This window comes from Equus asinus, chromosome 4, assembly GCF_041296235.1.
Source record: "Equus asinus isolate D_3611 breed Donkey chromosome 4, EquAss-T2T_v2, whole genome shotgun sequence".
NCBI classification, from domain to species: Eukaryota; Metazoa; Chordata; class Mammalia; order Perissodactyla; family Equidae; genus Equus; species Equus asinus.
In genome coordinates this window covers 136,492,899-136,511,891 of record NC_091793.1, presented here as the reverse complement: position 1 = coordinate 136,511,891, position 18,993 = coordinate 136,492,899, and the positions used below count along the sequence as shown (strand labels likewise).

The following is an 18,993-nucleotide window of genomic DNA, read 5'->3' as shown; positions in this document are numbered from 1 at the left end:
AGGAAAAAGGGTGGCTTCAGTTCTCAATGATTCCAAATCAAAAGTTGGGGGGAAATTGGAAGCATTAGTTTGGAGAGTTGTAGCCAGATATTTGAGGAAACTAGAAGAATTCAGGATTCAGTCCAGTTTACAGGTAGAAAACAAAAACCTCAAGGACAATGAACAGAACTAGAATCTAATATTCATGAGTGCATATTATAGTTTCTACTGAAACACAATTTTTCTCTCTAAAATCATTCTTACTTTTGTCAAAGATAGCCAAATTAAGACTAATTGGTTTGCAAAGTAAGTCTGGTTTCCATAAACTTGGCCCAATTATTTACATAAGTACAGCAAGAATATCAATTGATCATTTAGTGTCTTTTAAATCTGTTTTGCTGGAACTTTTCGTAAGAAATCTCAGATTGAACTTTAAAGGCCTTTTGAGGCCTGGAAAGCAAGGCCAAGGACTTGTCATCAGACTCTGCCTGCAATACCTATATAATTGGGTGAATTCTTCTCTTCTCAAGGTCCCCCAAATATCTTGAGGTTCTTGCACCTGCCAGGAAGTGACCTTCTGTACTCACCTGGTAAGATTGCTGGCAACCTGTAAGCAGGGTACCAGGCTGATATTTCCGAGGGGCTTTATTTGTTCCATAAAGTCAACTTTTGTTCCTTATAGCCATTTGGTCATATCTGAGTCTATGCATGTCTCTCTCAAATATGACATTCTGGTCAAAGCCTTGGTAATACTACCAGTGTTTGCAATATGTCCTGTTATAAAGAGAATATATTCGTGTTAAACTTATGCAAACCATATTGCCATGAAAATAAGAATATTTAATCAGCAAGCATTTCCAAATTCTGTAGGGACCAGGTAGGGAGAAAAAGGTATATGTTTGAATTCTGCCTACAAAGGTATAATTTACCAAATTGCTATAAGTCATAGTTAGCTTAAGAGAAAAAGTTTTCCTTTATATTAATAACATATGAGTACAAACATATCCATAAGGGAGGTTTAGCATCACTTATTTGACAATGCTTCCCATGCAATTTAACGTACCAAACAACGCTAATTAGTTTCATATCTCCCTCTTTATAGGTAGAGAGAACAAATTCTTTGAGAAGTTTCAGGAATCTGCTGGAAATTCTCAAAGTTACTTTCAGGTCAGAAGAAAGACTTTATTTAGGATTTGAATTTTGGGGAATTTTGTCAAAAATACCAAAAGGTTTTGAAAGACTTGGTCAAATAGGGTCATAGGTCACTGTGAAACAATACCAAATTATCCATTTAGCCAAAGTGACAACAGATGTTCAAGGCAACTATGGAGAGTTAAACAGTTATCAAAAAACCTTACTTCTCTTAACAGAGAGACCTCAGCTTTTTGAACATAGGAAATTATTTTGACAAAAAATAGAATTTCTGCCTTTTAGGTAGACTTACTCAAAAATAAAGAAAAACCTTTTATTATCTCTTTATCAAGAGTGACTAAAAGTTCAAGAAAATTATCCTTTTAAGAGAGAGAAAACCAAAGTATAATTTTTTTAAAGATTTTATTTTTTTCCTTTTTCTCCCCAAAGCCCCCCCCGGTACATAGTTGTATATTCTTCATTGTGGGTCCTTCTAGTTGTGGCATTTGGGACGCTGCCTCAGCGTGGTTTGATGAGCAGTGTCATGTCCGCACCCAGGATTTGAACCAACGAAACACTGGGCCGCCTGCAGCAGAGCGTGCGAACTTAACCACTTGGCCATGGGGCCAGCCCCCCAAAGTATAATTTTATACCAGTTTACTTTTCATATTAAAAACATTCACTTAATTAAATTCAATCTTAGCCAAGTTGATCATGCACAAAACTCTTTTTCAGGGTTCCTCTTCCACAACCCTTCTGTAACTTTCTTTTTTACATTCAGAATTTGTCCTTTCTTCTTTCCCATAACCAGTTTTGTTTTAGGACAAATTTACTTTTTTAACAAAATAAACAAAGTATCTCCATTTCTTATACCTTCTTTTCTGAAAACTACATTTTACTTTCCTTGTATACAGAGATGTTTCTCTTAATTTTTAGTAGCTTCAATCACATATATTAATTACAATTTTTAATTCCTAATTTTTAATTTGTAGTGAAAACTGAGAAGTGAGCACTTATCAACTGTCTTTTACATTAGCATTCTGTAGTTTTTATAAATACTTTTCGTAATTTCTCAAAACATATGTTACTTCATAGTACAATGTTTTAGGAAAGTACAATGCTTGTTTACTACTAGACCCAAACATCTTTTAGTTCCTCTGTAATAAGAAGTCAAAAGTAGATAAATCTATATATAATAATTAATGTCTAATATTTTATCTTATTTGGAAAGATCTAGATACTCAATGAATTTTCCATCATTTAATTTAACCTAGCAAAGCTTCAAAGTTTCATGTTAGATTTTAGAAGCCATTTTAAATAAACATGCCATAAAAAACAATTATTGCTAAAAGTTTATCTATAAATTCTATTTGCACTTACATCTATTTAAATCATTTCTTCCCAACAATTATGTTTAGATTACTCATGAAAACTTCATGAGACATTAGACAAAATTAGCTATCATTCTAATTTATTATTTCTGTTGACAAATTTGTAACAGAGATAACATGAGCTTATTCAACTAGTAAACCCAGGCTGTATGTCTGCATCATCTCCAGTGCTGATAACTTTGAGGACATGTCTATTTTAATCAAACCAACAAACTTAAATAAGCTTTTATTTACAAAAGATTATTTTATATCATGTTCATTTGAAAAATACTTGGGTTAGTTTCTATTACATTTAGAAATAATTTATATAAGTGCTTAAACCAATTAAATAGAGCTCTTAGTTTTGGCCATACTACCTGGAGGTAGAAAAGTATCTCAGGTTTACAATATATACATATAGAAATACATGAACACACAGGCAGAGACAGAAAGAGACCTTATAGCTTCCATTAAGTTTTTGCTACAGATCAGATACAATACAAAACTCACTAGTTCATAAAAGAATAATTGGATTCAAATTTTGTTTTAGCAATTGGAAAGAGTTATGTTCACCTGCTATATCTTTTTACTAATATTTGTGGAGAGGACCTTTAAGATCTTTTTATTTTTTTTTGTCCAATTTCCAAATATTTCCTCTCCCATTTTGTAAGACAAAGATAGTTTCTTTTCTCAAATACTTGGGTTGCAGCCTGAATGATATTAAAGGCTGATTTGCTCATCCAACTCTACTTTCTTTAATTTGCTTCTTTATATCATGGAGGTTTTTAATTAAGAGGTAAATCAAAAGATTTTTATGTTCTAAAACTTCAGGACAATGTGCCACACCTTTAAAACGTCTGCATAAAGTATTTAGCAAAGGCCCTCTTTCTGAATGAACAATTTAACCCTAGACCAATTCACCCTCAGAGGAGGAGTTCCATTATTTTTTTTATTAGCACCTGAATATTAGCCTTTAGTTTCTATCTCACATTGTATGAATTCAGGCAACTGTATTGACTTCCTTTAGCATGTTTAATTAACATTGCCTGAAGGACAGATTTATATGCTCTCTGTTTTACAATATCAGGCAGGGGAAATGTTCCCCAGTGAGACACAATGTCTGTCCCCACAATACAATGTATAATATAATCAGGCAAAAGAGATGCAATCATTTCACATAAAGGCCATTTAAATATACCAATTCTGCTACAAAATTTTATCTTAGTTCCATCAACTCTTTTACCTCTGATCATAGTTTCCATTAGCACTTCATCAATAAGCTCAGTCTCATAATATCAGGTAGGGGAAGCACTCCTGGCCATACACAGCATTTTATTTCCAAAAAACACTCAGGCAAAGTTGACATAACTTCATATAATACTAGCTCAAACATTCCAACCTTTATAATCCTATCACCTCTAACACTTTTATGTTTTCTCAGTCTAATTGTAGCCTCTGTCAGTGTCCCAACAATGAGTTTTGGTGCACAACTCATGGGGTTCTTACATCAAGGAGCCTCAAAAATTTTTCTTTCCAGTCTCCTGGTTGTTTTATCCATCCCTATGCAAAAGACTTTTAGTTCCCAGAGAGAGGTCAAGCCAAGGGACCCTGGCCCTTTTGTCAATCTTTAACTTTATTAACTGGCCTAACTGTTGCCCCAAGCAATTGTTGTTCAGGTTTCTCATTGTGATCTATGCCTTCTGGACTTTTTAAATTTCTCCAAACTGGGGTAAATTGAGCATACTTGTTTAGGGCCCTTTAATGTTGGGGGGGCCAGTAGGAGGTCCCTTTGGCTTCCCCCAACCTTAGGCAGTGCTGTATTAAAACCTTTGTTTTAACTCCATTAATGTCCATTTTTTTAAAATAACCATCTAAAGATTTTCACCCTACTGGGATGAGTCCCACGACTCTCTCCTTTCTGATTCCTCGTTGTTTTCTCCCCTTTCAATATTTGTTTTATTTACCTGATTTCCTAAAAGCCCTTTTGAAAATTTCCACCTTCTTGAGAAGAGTCCCTTGACCCTCCCCTCAGCTTCTTTCCATTCACTTGTTAACTGAGTTATTGCTTTCATTAGCATATGTAAGACCATGAGAGGAAGCTGAGACCCCAAATTTGATTAAGTTCTTAAAGCTAGTTGTTATTTCTTTGTATTTATTTTTAATTTGGTGTCTTCACAAGTACCTGTAAAACAGCTGTTTATGATGAGCGCTCTCTAAAAATGTTTCCAACTTAGAATATTTTCCAATTTAAGAGGTCCATTGCCTGGCCACTGATGAGTAGGATCTTAATAGCAACTCATACCAATAAGCCTTTTATGGACATGAGAGATGAGAGGAATCCCCAAAAGACAGTGCAAAAGAAGCAGCCCTCACAAGATCAAGAACATCCACTCCCAAAAACAGTCTAAGAAAGCAAAGGCCTTCATTGCACAGGCAGTAAGGATGGTGTCGTGAAAACGTCTCTGGTCTCCCACAGGAATGTGGGATGCCTCTAGTTAGAAACCCGCTAATCTGTGACACCGGACAGGTGCTACTGGAATGGGATTTTTCTAGCACTAACAAGCAACGAAGTTTGAGATGACAAAGGCCTCTTAAGGACTGGGACCCCTATGAAAAAATCCCCTGAGAGCTGATACAGCCATGCGACTAACTGCCCCGGAGCAACTCAAAGGAGGTTTTGGAAGCACTTAACTGTTTTTCAAAATTGATTTTTTTAGTTACATTAAGAGATGCAATTACCAACTGCCCTAAACAGGCCCAAACGCCACCACAAGAGTTATACATGTGCAGATGGCCGAGAGGTGCCCAAGGGTTCATTTTAATGTTAAGATCTCTGCCCCAGGAGGAGCTGAGGCCTCATTATCATAACATGAGATGTATGTGGAAGCTTATTTTCCAACTGCATCTGCGTGAGCCTATACCCACCTCTACATGTGATGACGAAACTTCCCTTTTGAATATTCATTCCCATCCAAAGTAAAATGTTCCTGCTTTCCTTGCCTGGAGAGCCACAGCTTTGGAAATATTTCCCCCTGGGCTCCTTATTTGCTTCAAATAAATTTTACTTTGTGTGACAACTACTTCTGGTGAAGACTTTGATTTCAACTCACCAAGAAGTGGACCCACTTTGGTTTCATAATAGCCAGACAAAGAGACTGCATCTTGGAACCCCATTCTATTTGACTGACCACCAGATGCACGCTGGTATGTGCATCCTCCAAATGGCGGAGACCAGTGAAGTCACAAAGCCAAGCTCTCAGACATAGAACAAGACACAAGAAAAAATCTTATCTTACATACACATGACTGCTTGAAGCCTTGGATCTCTTGGAGCCAAACTAATACCTATGAGAGATGTGCCACGGGGTTGGGGATTGTGTGTAGTTTTACAGAGTACCTTGTTGCACAGAAATTTCCTTAAGGTTGGTGGGTGACCCATGTCATCTACCCCATTTGATGACCAACTTATCCTATCACAGGAGTCTTTTTGAGGTGACGAGTGTCCTAATGGCTCTTAAAGCCTTGACCCATGCCCACCTATTTTGTGGCTTTTTGACTTCCAAGGTGTCCCTTAGCAATAGCTTTTACCTCATGTGCATATTAACCAGATTGCTAGGCCGGCCCGAACAACAGGTTTATCAGGCCTATGCCTGTGGTTTTTCCTTTTTATGACAAATGACACAAATGACAGAGACAGGGAAAAACAGTGGCCATCTCTAGGAGGAGAAGGATCAATAAAAACCAAAGAGTTCTCAAACCAAATTTCCCAGAATCACCGAGTCCAAGAAACTAGCTTCACAAGTATTTTCTCCTGCTAATCTAAATTTAGAAAAGGAAAAAACTCATCACTCTCGCTTCCAATGGACCCTGCAGGCAGAGATCCAGGAGATTAACATGGTAAGCACTCTTACCTCCTGCTGGCTCTTGTTGGAGGTCCAAGATATCTTGGCTGCAGTAGTCCCGGAGCGAGCAGTGTCCAGCCAGTTTTCTCTCATCTTTGTCACCAACCCTAGGGAAGGAAGACATATTCCTCTTCCCTTCTAGGTTCTTCTGGCTGGTCTAAGAATTAAGTTGACATGAAACATAATAACAGGAGAAAATTTAACAAATTTAATAACATGTATACATAAGAGAAACCCTAGAAAACGGAGTCACTCATCAAAATAAGCAAAGCCACTACCTTAAATACCATCTTCAGCTAATGACAAAGGAGGATGTTGGGGGTAGTGGTGTGGGACTTCAAAGGGGAGGAAAGCAATTCACATGGAGATGAAAAGCAAATGTTTGGTAAACAAATGTTTGTCATACCTTGCAAAGACATTGTGACATGGGGAAGACTTTGATCAAATGGGCCTTGCTAAGTTCTTGTCTACCACACCTAGTTCATATTATGCTATAGTTATCTATGGTGATAGCTCCTTCCTGAAACAGGCCTTCTGTCTTAAATTCTTTTAGGCAATTAGGAGGAAGGTCAAAGTTTCTTCCTGAGTCTTTTGTTCTTAAAAATAATCAAGCCAAAGAGACCCATATTGATGTGGCAAATTCTGATTCCTCATGATATTTAGAATTTTTTCCAAGGGTTGCCCCTACATCCCTCAGAAATATCTCTCTTTACTCTGGGGTTAGTTCTGTTTCTTCTTATTGATTCTTCACTTACCTGTGTTGATTTTCCTCATATCTCTGGTGAATTTTGTTGGCTCATTTTCTATTTGTGAGTGAAGGAATATGTTGCTTGTATAGCTGTACGCTGTGTGACAGGTATATCCTGGAGGGTGTATAGGGGTGGAAGAGGACAGGCAGGGATGGCTGGGGAGCCTACAACATTTCCAAAGAACCACTGTGTTTCTCTCCCACATGGAACTTCTTTCCTTTCTTTTTATCCCCCTTCAGTTATCTGATGTGGAAATGTGAGTAACAGCAAGCTCTCCTCTGCTTCTCTGTTAAGATTCAAAACTCACATAGGATCTCTACCTAGGCAGATGGCACATTTTCTTTTGAGAGCAGTTTAAAAAGAATTTTTTTTTAAAGATTGGCACCTGAGCTAACGTCTGTTGCCAATCTTTTTTTTTTCTTCTTCTTCTCCCCAAAGCCCCCCAGTACATAGTTGTATATTCTAGGTGTAGGTCCTTCTGGGTGTGCTGTGTGGGATGCTACCTCAGCATGGCTTGATGAATGGTGCCATGTCTGTGTCTGCGCCCAGGATCTGAACCAGCAAAACCCTGGGCCACCGAAGTAGAGCGCACAAAATCAACCACTCAGCCACAGGGCTGGCCCCTATTTTTAATTTTTATTTTCTACTAAATTCATTTAAAGCAATGAACTTTCAAATGTTAGAATCTGAACTGTTTTTAAGGGAGATTTTGGGAAATTCAAGCAAAGGAAAACAAAATGAGCAAAAACACAGGTGTGGCAAAGTACAAGAGTATTTCAAGAATTCAAAGTCAGATATGTTTGCCTGGAGGAGAGAGACTGTAATGGGAATATTGAGAAACTTGCAGAAATAATTTAGAGTGAGTGTGTGAGGGCAATGAATAACAGCAAAAGTGGGAAGCCACAGAAGATTTAAGAATAAGGTCACGTTATTAATGGCTTAATATTAATAAACACTTAAGCCAAAAGTATTTCTTATGAAAACATCATTCATTAAATTGTTCTGTGAACTAACTTGGTATATAATGAGCCCTCTGTGGACTAAAGGAGATGATGTCTGGGAAAGTGGTTTCCAGTACTAAGAGTGCTACAATGAGATGGTGTCGAGTTTTCTCTAGATGAGTTGGCACTGCGCGTGCACATGCTGATGCTCCCAGACCACCTTCCTCCTTCACTGCAGTCTTGATTGTGTGGTTGAAGGGGCATCAGATGGAAATTTGGGACACCTGGATTTAGGCTAATAAGCATCTGGGTTACTTGGAGCAACACACTTCAACTTCAGATTCTTGTGTAAAACAAGGAGTAAGACTGGATTATCTCTAAGGTGACTTCCATTTCTAAAAGTTCAAAGGTTCTGTGATTCCGTAATTGTTCCTATACACCTTGATTTAGCACCAAGTGTTTCCTTAGGCAGTGTTAAGTACCCATTTAACAATTGCAGGTTGAAAATCATTGAAAATGCTACCTCAATATAATATCAGATGCCATTCATTATCTAAAGCACTTCACTTCAGATTACATTTCTTCTGACGATTTTATTTCTTTTCTATTTTTGTTTCTGCTTGAAGTTGTGTATTATTTTGATGTTACAAATTCAGTAGGGTGAATATTACAGTATCAAGGAAGCTAAAATTATATATGTGTGTGTGTATATATATATATATATATATACATATACAGATTTCTTTGACAGTTGGAAAGTGTAGTAATTATGAGAAAAATATTTAGGTTTAAAAATTTTTTATATCTTTAATAACTATTGAAAGAATAAAATTATCTTAGTAAATATCCTTGCATTACAAGCAGTCTAAAATGAAAACTTCTCTTTTTATAAGGTGGCTTTTTCACCAGAAGAATACATTTCACCATCTTTCAGGCCAGAATATAAAGAATTCAAACCAAAGTATCAGGTAAGTCCTGAGTTATCCTATATCAATTATATTTAAATACTAGGTTTCTCTAATACTTTATGTAATTCAATGGTTCCAAAACCAGACTGCTCATTAGAAATACCTGGCTGTCTTAAAAAAAAATATGTATTCCCAGGTTTCACCTCTGACATAATGAATCTCAATCTGGAAATGGAGTCTAGGAATCGGTATTTCTCAAAAAACCTCATGGGATTCTTATGCTGTCACCTGGGTGTCAACTAGCATTTGAAAACCCATTATAATAAATAGTATCCATTAAAATGATGTTTGAACTACTAAGTTGAAATAAACTAAAATGCATACTAGGCTGTTTAGTCCACATTTTGCTTTTTTCAATTGGATGATGTAGAAGTTGTATGAATAAAGAGTTTGAGTAAAAGACTTCATTTTGAAGGCTACTTCAGCCTGATCCCAGAGCTGCAAAACTGCCTATGGATATTACACTGAAATTTCAGTGTAATCCAGAATTTTTTGTACTGTTCTCTCTCAACCATTTGTGAGGCATAATAGTATTCATCAAAAAGTAAGATTCTACTGTGACACAGCAAATACTGGGTAGAACTCAACATCATTTTTGAAACTCTCAGACTTAAGTCTTTAGGGAATACTTATGATACTTTCAATGGGATTTCTCCTACTTGCTTGTATTTTTTAAAAATTTCCTACATTGCTACTAAAATCATAAATATTTATTTGGCTAGAACTTAGATCCTGATGGGAGCCATTGTGTAAGCAAATGCAGCTAACACTGGAAATTAAGTTCTTAAGAAAAAACTATTTATGAGTGCCTTTTAAATATTTAAAAATATTCCAGGTATAGGGGCTGGCCCCGTGGCCAAGTGGTTAAGTCCGTGTGCTCCGCTGCAGGTGGCCCAGTGTTTCGTTGGTTCGAATCCTGGGCGCGGACATGACACTGCTCATCAAACCACGCTGAGGCAGCGTCCCACATGCCACAACTAGAAGGACCCACAACGAAGAATATACAACTATGTACCGGGGGGATTTGGGGAGAAAAAGGAAAAAATAAAATCTTTAAAAAAAAAAAAAAAAAAAATATTCCAGGTATCAAAAAGCTCTTGGACATAAAATAGTATCAGGATTAGGTATTTGAAAATTTTGCATTACAATTCTTACTATTATTTCAACTTCAAATATTTTTAAATAGTTAGTTGTTTTTCTCTTTGTAGAAGGCAGGAGGATGAATATATAGACTGATAGATTGCTCAGAGAAACTTAACTAGAACATTTATTATAAATTTGACATAAATACTACAGAATTTCTTACCTTTTTTATTTTTAATATTACAGTTCCAGAAATTCAACATCAAGAACAGTTTTGATCCTTTTCTAAGGAATATAAATGACAAAATGTCAGTCAGAAAAAAGAAAGACGGAGACACGTACAAATGTGGAAGCATTTTAAGTGAAGAGGTTATAGAGCATGAAGACCAAGATCCTCCTTACCCAACACAGTCAAAGACTGCCAGACCCACTAATAAAACCTGGCCGCAAGATCTCGATATCACCGTAAAGCCTTTAGACACTAAGAAAAAGTTAGCCCATGATCCTGGTATCAGCACAGTCAAGACTTTGGATGCTAAGAATAAGTTAAAGAAAAGACTGCAAAATCTATCTTTACCAAACTTTGAAGGAGAATCGTCAGTGACTGGAAATGGAAATACACATCTCTTCTCAAAATCATTAAGTTTTCCTTCCCACATAGAAAATTTGAAACAATCAATGGTGCTCAAGTCAATTTTAAGTAAAAATCTGCAAGATCTTTCAGATAAATTATTTTCTAAGACAGAAGTTCCTATGGACACTGAAGCAAGAAAGAAAAATCATGGTTCTTCACTTCTAAGTGTTCATGCTGAACCACCAAGTAGTTTGGAAGACAAAGTATTTGAAAAAATTCAAGATTTAAATAGCTGGCTTTCAGAAGGAACCATTTTAAACTCAAAGACTCTTTTAAGTCAAATAATTAAAGATGTTCCTGCAGATTCACTGTCAGAAGGTGCACCAGGGAGTTCTTCAGAGGTAGAAAAGAGATTTGTCTCTGAGACACACTTAGAGACTGGTGAGACAGATTTTACAATTAAAAAGAAGCGTAGTTTCAAAAAGAAACATTTAAAAAGTGAAGGATCCAGCTCAAAACCAAGTCTAAATTCCATTGTGCATGATTATCTTATAACGCAAATATTCACTGCCCCCGTCCTCTCAGATTTGGAGATTGGAGTGCAAGAATCGAGTGGAACACAGATGAACTTGTGGACTCAGTTGCCCACAGCCTGGGAGAGTGTCTCTTCAAATAGTCTAGTTCACTATGAAGACAATGATGATGAAATAGAATTGCCACAGGCTAAATCTGTTATAAGCCAGATAATACAGTCATTTCCTATAGATACTCTGTTAGAATCTGGGATAATCAAAGTGATCGAATTAGGTGAAGAAAACCAGAAGAGTTCTTTGCTGGATACAGAGACAGTCTTTGCTGAAGAAAAGCCAAAAGATTCCACAGAAGATTACTCAGAAATCAAAGGCAAATCAGAATCTCTTTCAGGGCAGAATATACCCACCATTCCCAAAGAAATTACTTCTTTTTTTAATAAAAGAGTTGAATTGATAGATGAAGGCCAAAATATATCCCAACAAGATTCAAAATATCAGTCAACACCAGATAAAAAAACAGATTTGCCAAGTAATGGTCAGAGGCTTAATAGAGAAGAAAATTATCTAAGTTCTACTTCAGAAAATTTAAGTAACTCATTAATGGGCAAACTTAATGAGTCAGATGTAATAATGTTAAAATCCTTTGTAAAAAACATGTTTAATGTTTTTTTCAAATATAGTCAGTCTGAAAGAAGACAACCAGAAAAAGAATTAGAAAGACTAATTCAACATCCTTTTCCAAATAAAACAAACAACCTTGAAGAAATCAGAGAGAATTTTGATGAAGCAGACAAATTAGACAGAAAACCTATTTTGAGTCCAAAGCTGCGTGTATTTTTAGAAGAACTCTCAGAGTCAGAAATAAAAAATTTAAAATCTGAATTAAGTAAACATATCCAGCATTACCTTGTAGAAAGACTTTCAGAATCAGGACATATCACCAAAGAGGACTTACCAACAATCTATCAAAATCTGTATTTGATGAATGAGAAAGCACAACCAAAAGGGCAAAATATCTTTCTGGAGAAATATTCAGAAACTGTAAAAGAAATCCTGTCTTTTGTAAATAATTTTAATCGTCATTTCATAGATAAACATTTGGAAATAAAGCTAAGATCTTTTTTAAATGAAATTCTCCAAAACTATTTCCTAAAAAACCTTTCACAAAACAGTTTATTTAAAGACACAGAGTCTGAGCCTGTACACTCAAACATATCTTCTCGAAGAAATAAAAGTGCCTCAATATCTTTTCCTGAGTCAGGACAAGATATTTCTAGGGGGAGTTTTGGTAGAAGACTTGAAATGAACATGAAATATCCTTTAAATCAGTCTCTACAAAACTATCTTATAGCTTTATCAGAAAATGAAATATTAAATCTAAAAGCTGATTTAAGCAAACACCTCCAGAGGCTTTTTATAGACAAACTTTCAAAAGCAGGACTAATCACAAAAAGGCAATTAGAGGGGATCAACCAGGATATAAATTTGATTAATTCTAGTTCCACACCATTAAAATGTATAAAGCCAGGTTTATCTTTTAGAGGTGAAAATCAATTTATGGAGGAGCATTCAGAAAAGCAAAAGAAACATTCAAAAATTGTTCAAAAAACCGCTTTGCAAAAGGTTCCTGAGGATAAACTTGTAGAAACAAAACTGACAAGAAAGGAAGGGAAGGAATATTTTTCCTTACAGAATATTAAAGAAAATCCATCAATAATTAGGGAACGGAAAAGATATTATCCTAAAGAAGGAACTAAAACACTGAGTTTAATTAAAGCACAACCTTCTTCCAATAAAAATACCCAGGAGATTCCATTAAATAAGTCATCAGAAAGACTTTCAGGTTTAGTGCTTAAGAAACAAAGGAAAGAATATGGTTTCATGCAGCTTCCTCGAGGAGAAAACTTTGATTTTAAAACAGAGATTCAAGACCCACAGGGTTGGAGCAGTAAATCAAAAATACCTCAATCAAATGCTTGCTCTGAAAGGACACTAAAAACGAAGTCCCTTGAAAAAAAGGGTCACAACAACATCCATAAATTGTTGGTACAGGAAAAACCTGAAGCAGTGCTGTCACCATTTCCAGGAATTCCTAATTGCAAAATGCCAAATGACGACAAAGAATATGTGAACAAAGTCACTATTCCGTCCACGCAGAACACTTCAACGCATTTCACTTCCAACGCTGGGGAGAAACTGAAATTAGGAGACCAGTATTGTCAGAGATTGAAAGGAAATAATAACAATAACAAAAAACAACATTTAGTAACATTTGCACATTACAAAAAAGAAATACAAACTCTTTATATAAAACCAAATGAAATTTGCGATGAAAAATGTGTCAAGATCCCTGAATCACAATCATTTAAATATAAAGTTGTGGAAGCTGAGAAAAACTCAAAACCAGCCCTCTTCCCGCAAGTATTAGAGAGAGAAGTTCTAAAGCCCAAGGTCCGAAAAGAAAGAGACCATGTCAGCAAACCAGAGAAGTCATTTAGCAAGATAGTTAGGACCCTGCCAGCCACACTGCCCGCCCCAAGTGTTCTAAGGAAGTCTGTGCCGAGGACGTTGCTGCACTGGAAGGCAAGAAGAACCGTACATGTAATGATGTTTTTCTAAGTCTTCTGCATTTGGCAAATTCTGTCAATAACCTGCTTTAGCGTGTATATGTCTGCATGCAGGTGTGTGTGTAACCTTCACCGCCACAAGACATACAGACCTCCAAATTTTAAAAATTCTTCTGACATTCAAATATCACCTCACCTGCTTTAAAATTCAATCACAAAGTCGGGGGCTTGTTAACATACTTAGGGCCTTGGTATAAATAGATAAAGCGCACCCCCTCTGGAGCATGCCTTAGAGAAAGGCAGCCTTTCCTCTGGGCAGACTCTGCAGGCTGCACAGCCTGGAGCCAGAGCGCACAGCCCTGTCTATGCGAGTCTCTGGATTTCCGCCCTGGCCCAGCCCTCTGCCAGGGGCTGTGCTGCAGCCGTAGCAGTGGCTCTCTACTGTGGAAACATCCCTGCGAGTTCCTGTTCATGCAGATGTAAACAGACAGTCTTCTTTCAAATTGCTGAATTATCTTTGTTTCAGAACACAAACATGAATCTCCTATTGTGTGCTCCTATTGTTAGCAGTTATTCTGCTAAGCATTAGGGATATGCAAAATTTATAGTCTATTGGATCATGAATTGCAAAATTTTAATTTGACTTCTACTCCTCTTCTTTCACCACCACCCCTCTACTGTATCACGTGCTGAGAAACTTGGGAATTCAAATCTATTTTTGCTATTAACATGAAAACAATTAGGAAGGCAAATCTGCTCCTAGACTTTATCCGAACTGTTCTAGAGCAAAGTTAACCTCTAGGAACGGAAGGGACTGATTTTAATTTCCTGGACACTGCTCTTCTCAGTGTATATAAACAGGCGTGACCCACAATTGGGAAAACTCATAAATTCTAAAGTGATTTTATGTTGATGATTTGATGTGCATAATTCTACTTTTGAATGAGAAAATAGATCTAATTTCAGAATAGCTGCTTTCAATTTGTTTCCCACAGTCAAACAAATTATTAGCTTTAGTAAAGAGTAAAAGCAAATTAGTGGCAGGGTAAATGTTCTTAATGTAGCTTATACTCTCCACTTTGCATTTCTCTTTTCCGTCTAAATTCAGTAATTTAGTATTGAGTGTGTGTGCGTGCACACGTGTGTGTACATATACTAGGAAAAGGAACTAGATGTATTCACAGTTTTTGGAAAGCAAAGACTTTCTGAATTTCCTTTAGACAAATGGAATCTTTAATACCACTTTTTCAAACAAAACAAGAAATTGTATTCATGTTATATGGTATAAGATCATATAGGATCTCAGAACCCTTATCCTAAGAGTGGGCAAGGGGGATAGAGTAACCTTATCTCCCTCTGGTAAACCAACAGTACCTACACTTTTCTCTTTAGTGAAGTTGACAACAGAGAATTGAGTGGTAAGGGTGTTTTTCAGATCAGCGGAAAGACTTGCTCATTTGATCCTCAAAAATCCAAGAATCTCCCAAAGGAATCAAAACAGGAGATAGAAAAATTGATTTGTAGGAGCATCCAGAAAAATGATCAGCGGTGTAGGTCTCCACGCACTTCCACTGGCACTCCCAGTATTCAGTTATATCAACCTTGAAGCAAAAATTGTATATTACTCAACAGTGTAGCAGAAATTCCCTTAATAATATGGCTTACTAATTGCTCCATGTACGTAAGAGGGAGGAGCAAGAACGTTTCCTTTCCCTCTGCAAACCCAGGCAAAAATGTAAAGTAGATAGAAATTGTCTTTAGACTCTTTATACCTCCTTTTTCATAAATCTCTCTCTTGCTGCCTAATTCTTCTCAATCCTTCCTAGCCTCCCTCGACCTTTCAATTCTCTTAATCCACTCCCACCTTCTCTCCAAATCAAAGCAGCCCATTCCCTTGGAGTGGCCGTCTCTGCAGAGGGTTAAGGGACAAGCTGCTCAAACAGCAGAGGAAACTGCACTAACTTGAGAATGACTAATAGCTCCATACCCTCTTGGGAGTACTTGTAGATTATTATATTTTTATTATAAAATGTAGCATATTATAGAAATTTGAGAAGAAGAAAACAAAGCCCATAATTCCAACACCCTAACCCAACCACCATTTCTTTTTTATTTTGGTGTATATCCTTCCAGTTATTTTCCTGAACGTTTTACTTGTTTACTCTCCGAATGCACACAAAAATCTTTAATATAATCTTTATAACCATATTCTTAGATGCTGGTCTGTGTGTGTGTACGTATTAAAGAAGATAGTAATTTTTTAAAGAGTGAAAGTTTGGTTAATATAAAAAGTAAAATATAAGAGTTCATAATTTAAATTTGGGCTTGGGAAAGAGAGATTTTGGAGGAGAAGTCTAGAATAGCCTGGCTGGCTTTGCCTGGGAGTCTGACTCCTGAGGACAGCTCCCCTAAATTTTTCTGGTTCCCAGCTTCGTATCTTTTGAAATAACAGATCCTTTGAAACTAACATTTTTTAAAGCAGTCTCTATGGTAGTGCCTAATGGGAGGCCTTGGATGTAGGGTCTGGATTTGGGGACTGCCCTTAAAACATTCGACGCTCTTATTCTTTAACTGTTGATATTATAGACTTTGGTCTTTATAAATTTAAAATGTACTTTTAAGAAATCTAACTCACCAACTTGATCTTTTATTTTAATATTTAGGATTGTTTGGATAGATTTGAGGATTCACCTGTGACCTCTTTCAAGCATCTTGTAAAAGGCAAATCAAGAGTAAGGCTTATAGGGAAGAACCCTGGTGACATCCAGGTACCAGATCCGGTAAAATACTCAGCGAGACCGTACACAGCGCCTGACGGTCACCAGCGTCGAGAGGGCAACGCTGGGAAGTTCACGAGTCCTCGGATGGTTTCAGCAGGCTTACTTCATGTAAATGATACAATCTCAGATTATGAAATCCATAAGATGCGGCAAAAGAAAAAATTAAAAGATAATATTGAAAAACATTCGCTCATTTGTGATATTATCCAAATGTTAACAGTTCAGAATGATACGTGAGGCCAACAGTCAGAATATCATCTCTCCAGTTAGCAAAATGGTGTGGAGATCTGTCCTTTTGTGTGACAGAAGTCAGCAACTAAATTTCATCTTGTTACAACCATTTCGTTTTAATTAAAATGAAAAAGAAATGCTTTTGATGTAAATGTGTTTTTGTTTATGAACCTTAGGGAATAAACCCAGAAATACACATCCAGCTGATATTCGTGAGTAAAGTTTGATCTCCCAGCTTCCCCAATTCTCACATCTACAGCGTCCCTCCGGTTCCCAGTCTGACTTCCCACCCAGCTCTCAAGCCCCGCCGCGCGGTGCTCAGGGTAGGGCCCTTCTTGGGTGCTGGCGCTTAGCCTTTTGTAATGAACATGCTTTTACTCTGCAGCTCTAGTTACACGCCAAGACTCAACAGTATGCAATTCTCTGCACCAATAGAACTTGTATTAATTTTAAAATCATCTGATGTTACAACTCTTTAACACTACAAATAAAGAACGTATTTAATACTAATTCCTGAGGCATCTCCTACACTGGAGTGACTTCCTAACTTACTCAAAAAACTATGAAAGGGCCTCTTTAATAACATAAAACTCAGGAAACTATATAAAACTGTAGAAAATGCATTAAAAAATCATCTACCTAAACCAACAGGATTTACATCAGAGACTTCTGAGAATTGTTTCTATTCTTATCAAGCACAATATAAAGCTCTTGTTGGAATTTGGTTCACTCTTGAGAATTGAGAACTTTGATTTATAAAATTTTGTGGGTTTCAATTTTTTGACCATAAATCATAGACCATGGGGTTTAAATAGAATTGGCTGATGGAATGGAAATGGAAACATACTTCCTGATCATTCATTTAGTGGTATAATCAAGGTAATTTTTTTGGAGACCAAGAATTTCTAGTAATCCTCAAAGCTGTCAGTGCGAGTGTTGATCAGAGTGGGACTGGGAAAGGACCAATACCTCTGAGTCTTTCAAGTAGAAGGAACACAGGGAACTGGTTTCATGGGTGATGGAACGAAGGCTAAGAAGCCAAAAGGGAGGAAGGGGCAAAGGAGAGGTCAGCAAGAGCAGGAAGTGCTACCACTCCTCAGACGGAAGGGATGCAGGAGGAAGTGGTGTTACTAGCGTCCCAAAGCCAGAAGACAAAGAAGACACAGCCGCTGCCAGGGACACAAGCAGCAGGAGTCGGGTGAAGGGTGACATACTCCGTGCTGCTGCTGTCTCCTCCTGCCCTTGCGTCTTCCACCACTGCCTCCGTGGGAACCAGCGAGCAAGGGTCATGGGAAATGCGGGTCCCAGAGGAGCAGGGCAGGGGACGGGAAATAGATCTGAGAGCTAACAGGCAATTGACCAACATGGTTGACCAATCGATGGTTATGAGGAAAAGCATCAGTCTGGCTTGAAGTAAAGGAGAAAATATTTCCTAGATGGAACTCTCAAATCTCTTTGCCTTCTTAAACTTTTAGTGGCAACATTGTGACAAAAACACAGCCAAAAATTTCCTACCATGGAAATCTCTTAAATTTTTTCAAAGGTCTTTTTTAAAAACAATAAAAAACTCATACCCTTTAAGTAAGAATTCCTTAAATATTTATTAAATGTCTACAATATGCCAAATACTTTGCTAAACACCAGGAACAGACTCGTGAATAAGATCACATTCTCAAGGAGTCCACAGTCTATGGGGAACATGAACACAGACAGTTAAACACAGAGTCCTGTGAGTGCAGCTGGGGGAAGCCCTACAGAAGCTCATAGGAAGGCATTTCAGCTGAGGCGACTGTGCTGGCTTGGGTCCTTCAGAAAGCAGACACCAAAATGAGATGAAACGTGTGGTAGGCAGAATAATGACCCCCAAACTTCCACGTCCTAATCCTACGAACCTGTGACTATGTAACCTTACACGGCAAAAGGGACTTGGCAGCTGTGATTAAGGATCTTGAGATGGGGAGACTATCCTGGATTGCCTGGGTGGGCTCAGTATAATCACAAGAGTCCTTATCCGAGAGAGGCAGAAGGTCGGTCAGAGGAGATGCAGTAATGCTGGCCCATGAAGCCAAGGCAGGCAGCTCGTCTCCAGAAGCTGGAAAAAACAGCAGATTCTCCCCTACGGCCTCCAGAGGGCACACAGCCCTGCCAACCCATTTTAAACTCCTCACCTCCACAACTCTAAGAA

The 18,993-nt window shown here is 37.4% G+C and overlaps 1 protein-coding gene across 1 annotated transcript in view; it reads left to right on the top strand.

Moving 5' to 3' along the window:
- C2CD6 (C2 calcium dependent domain containing 6) overlaps positions 1-16,910 on the top strand; it is a 161,817-nt gene extending 144,907 nt beyond the window's left edge. Inside the window, 3 exon segments of the mRNA XM_070506619.1 lie at positions 8,966-9,040; positions 10,370-13,831; positions 16,461-16,910. Coding sequence (XP_070362720.1) covers positions 8,966-9,040; positions 10,370-13,831; positions 16,461-16,814 — 3,891 coding nt within the window. The 3' untranslated portion in view covers positions 16,815-16,910.
- Positions 16,911-18,993: the final 2,083 nt, after the last annotated feature.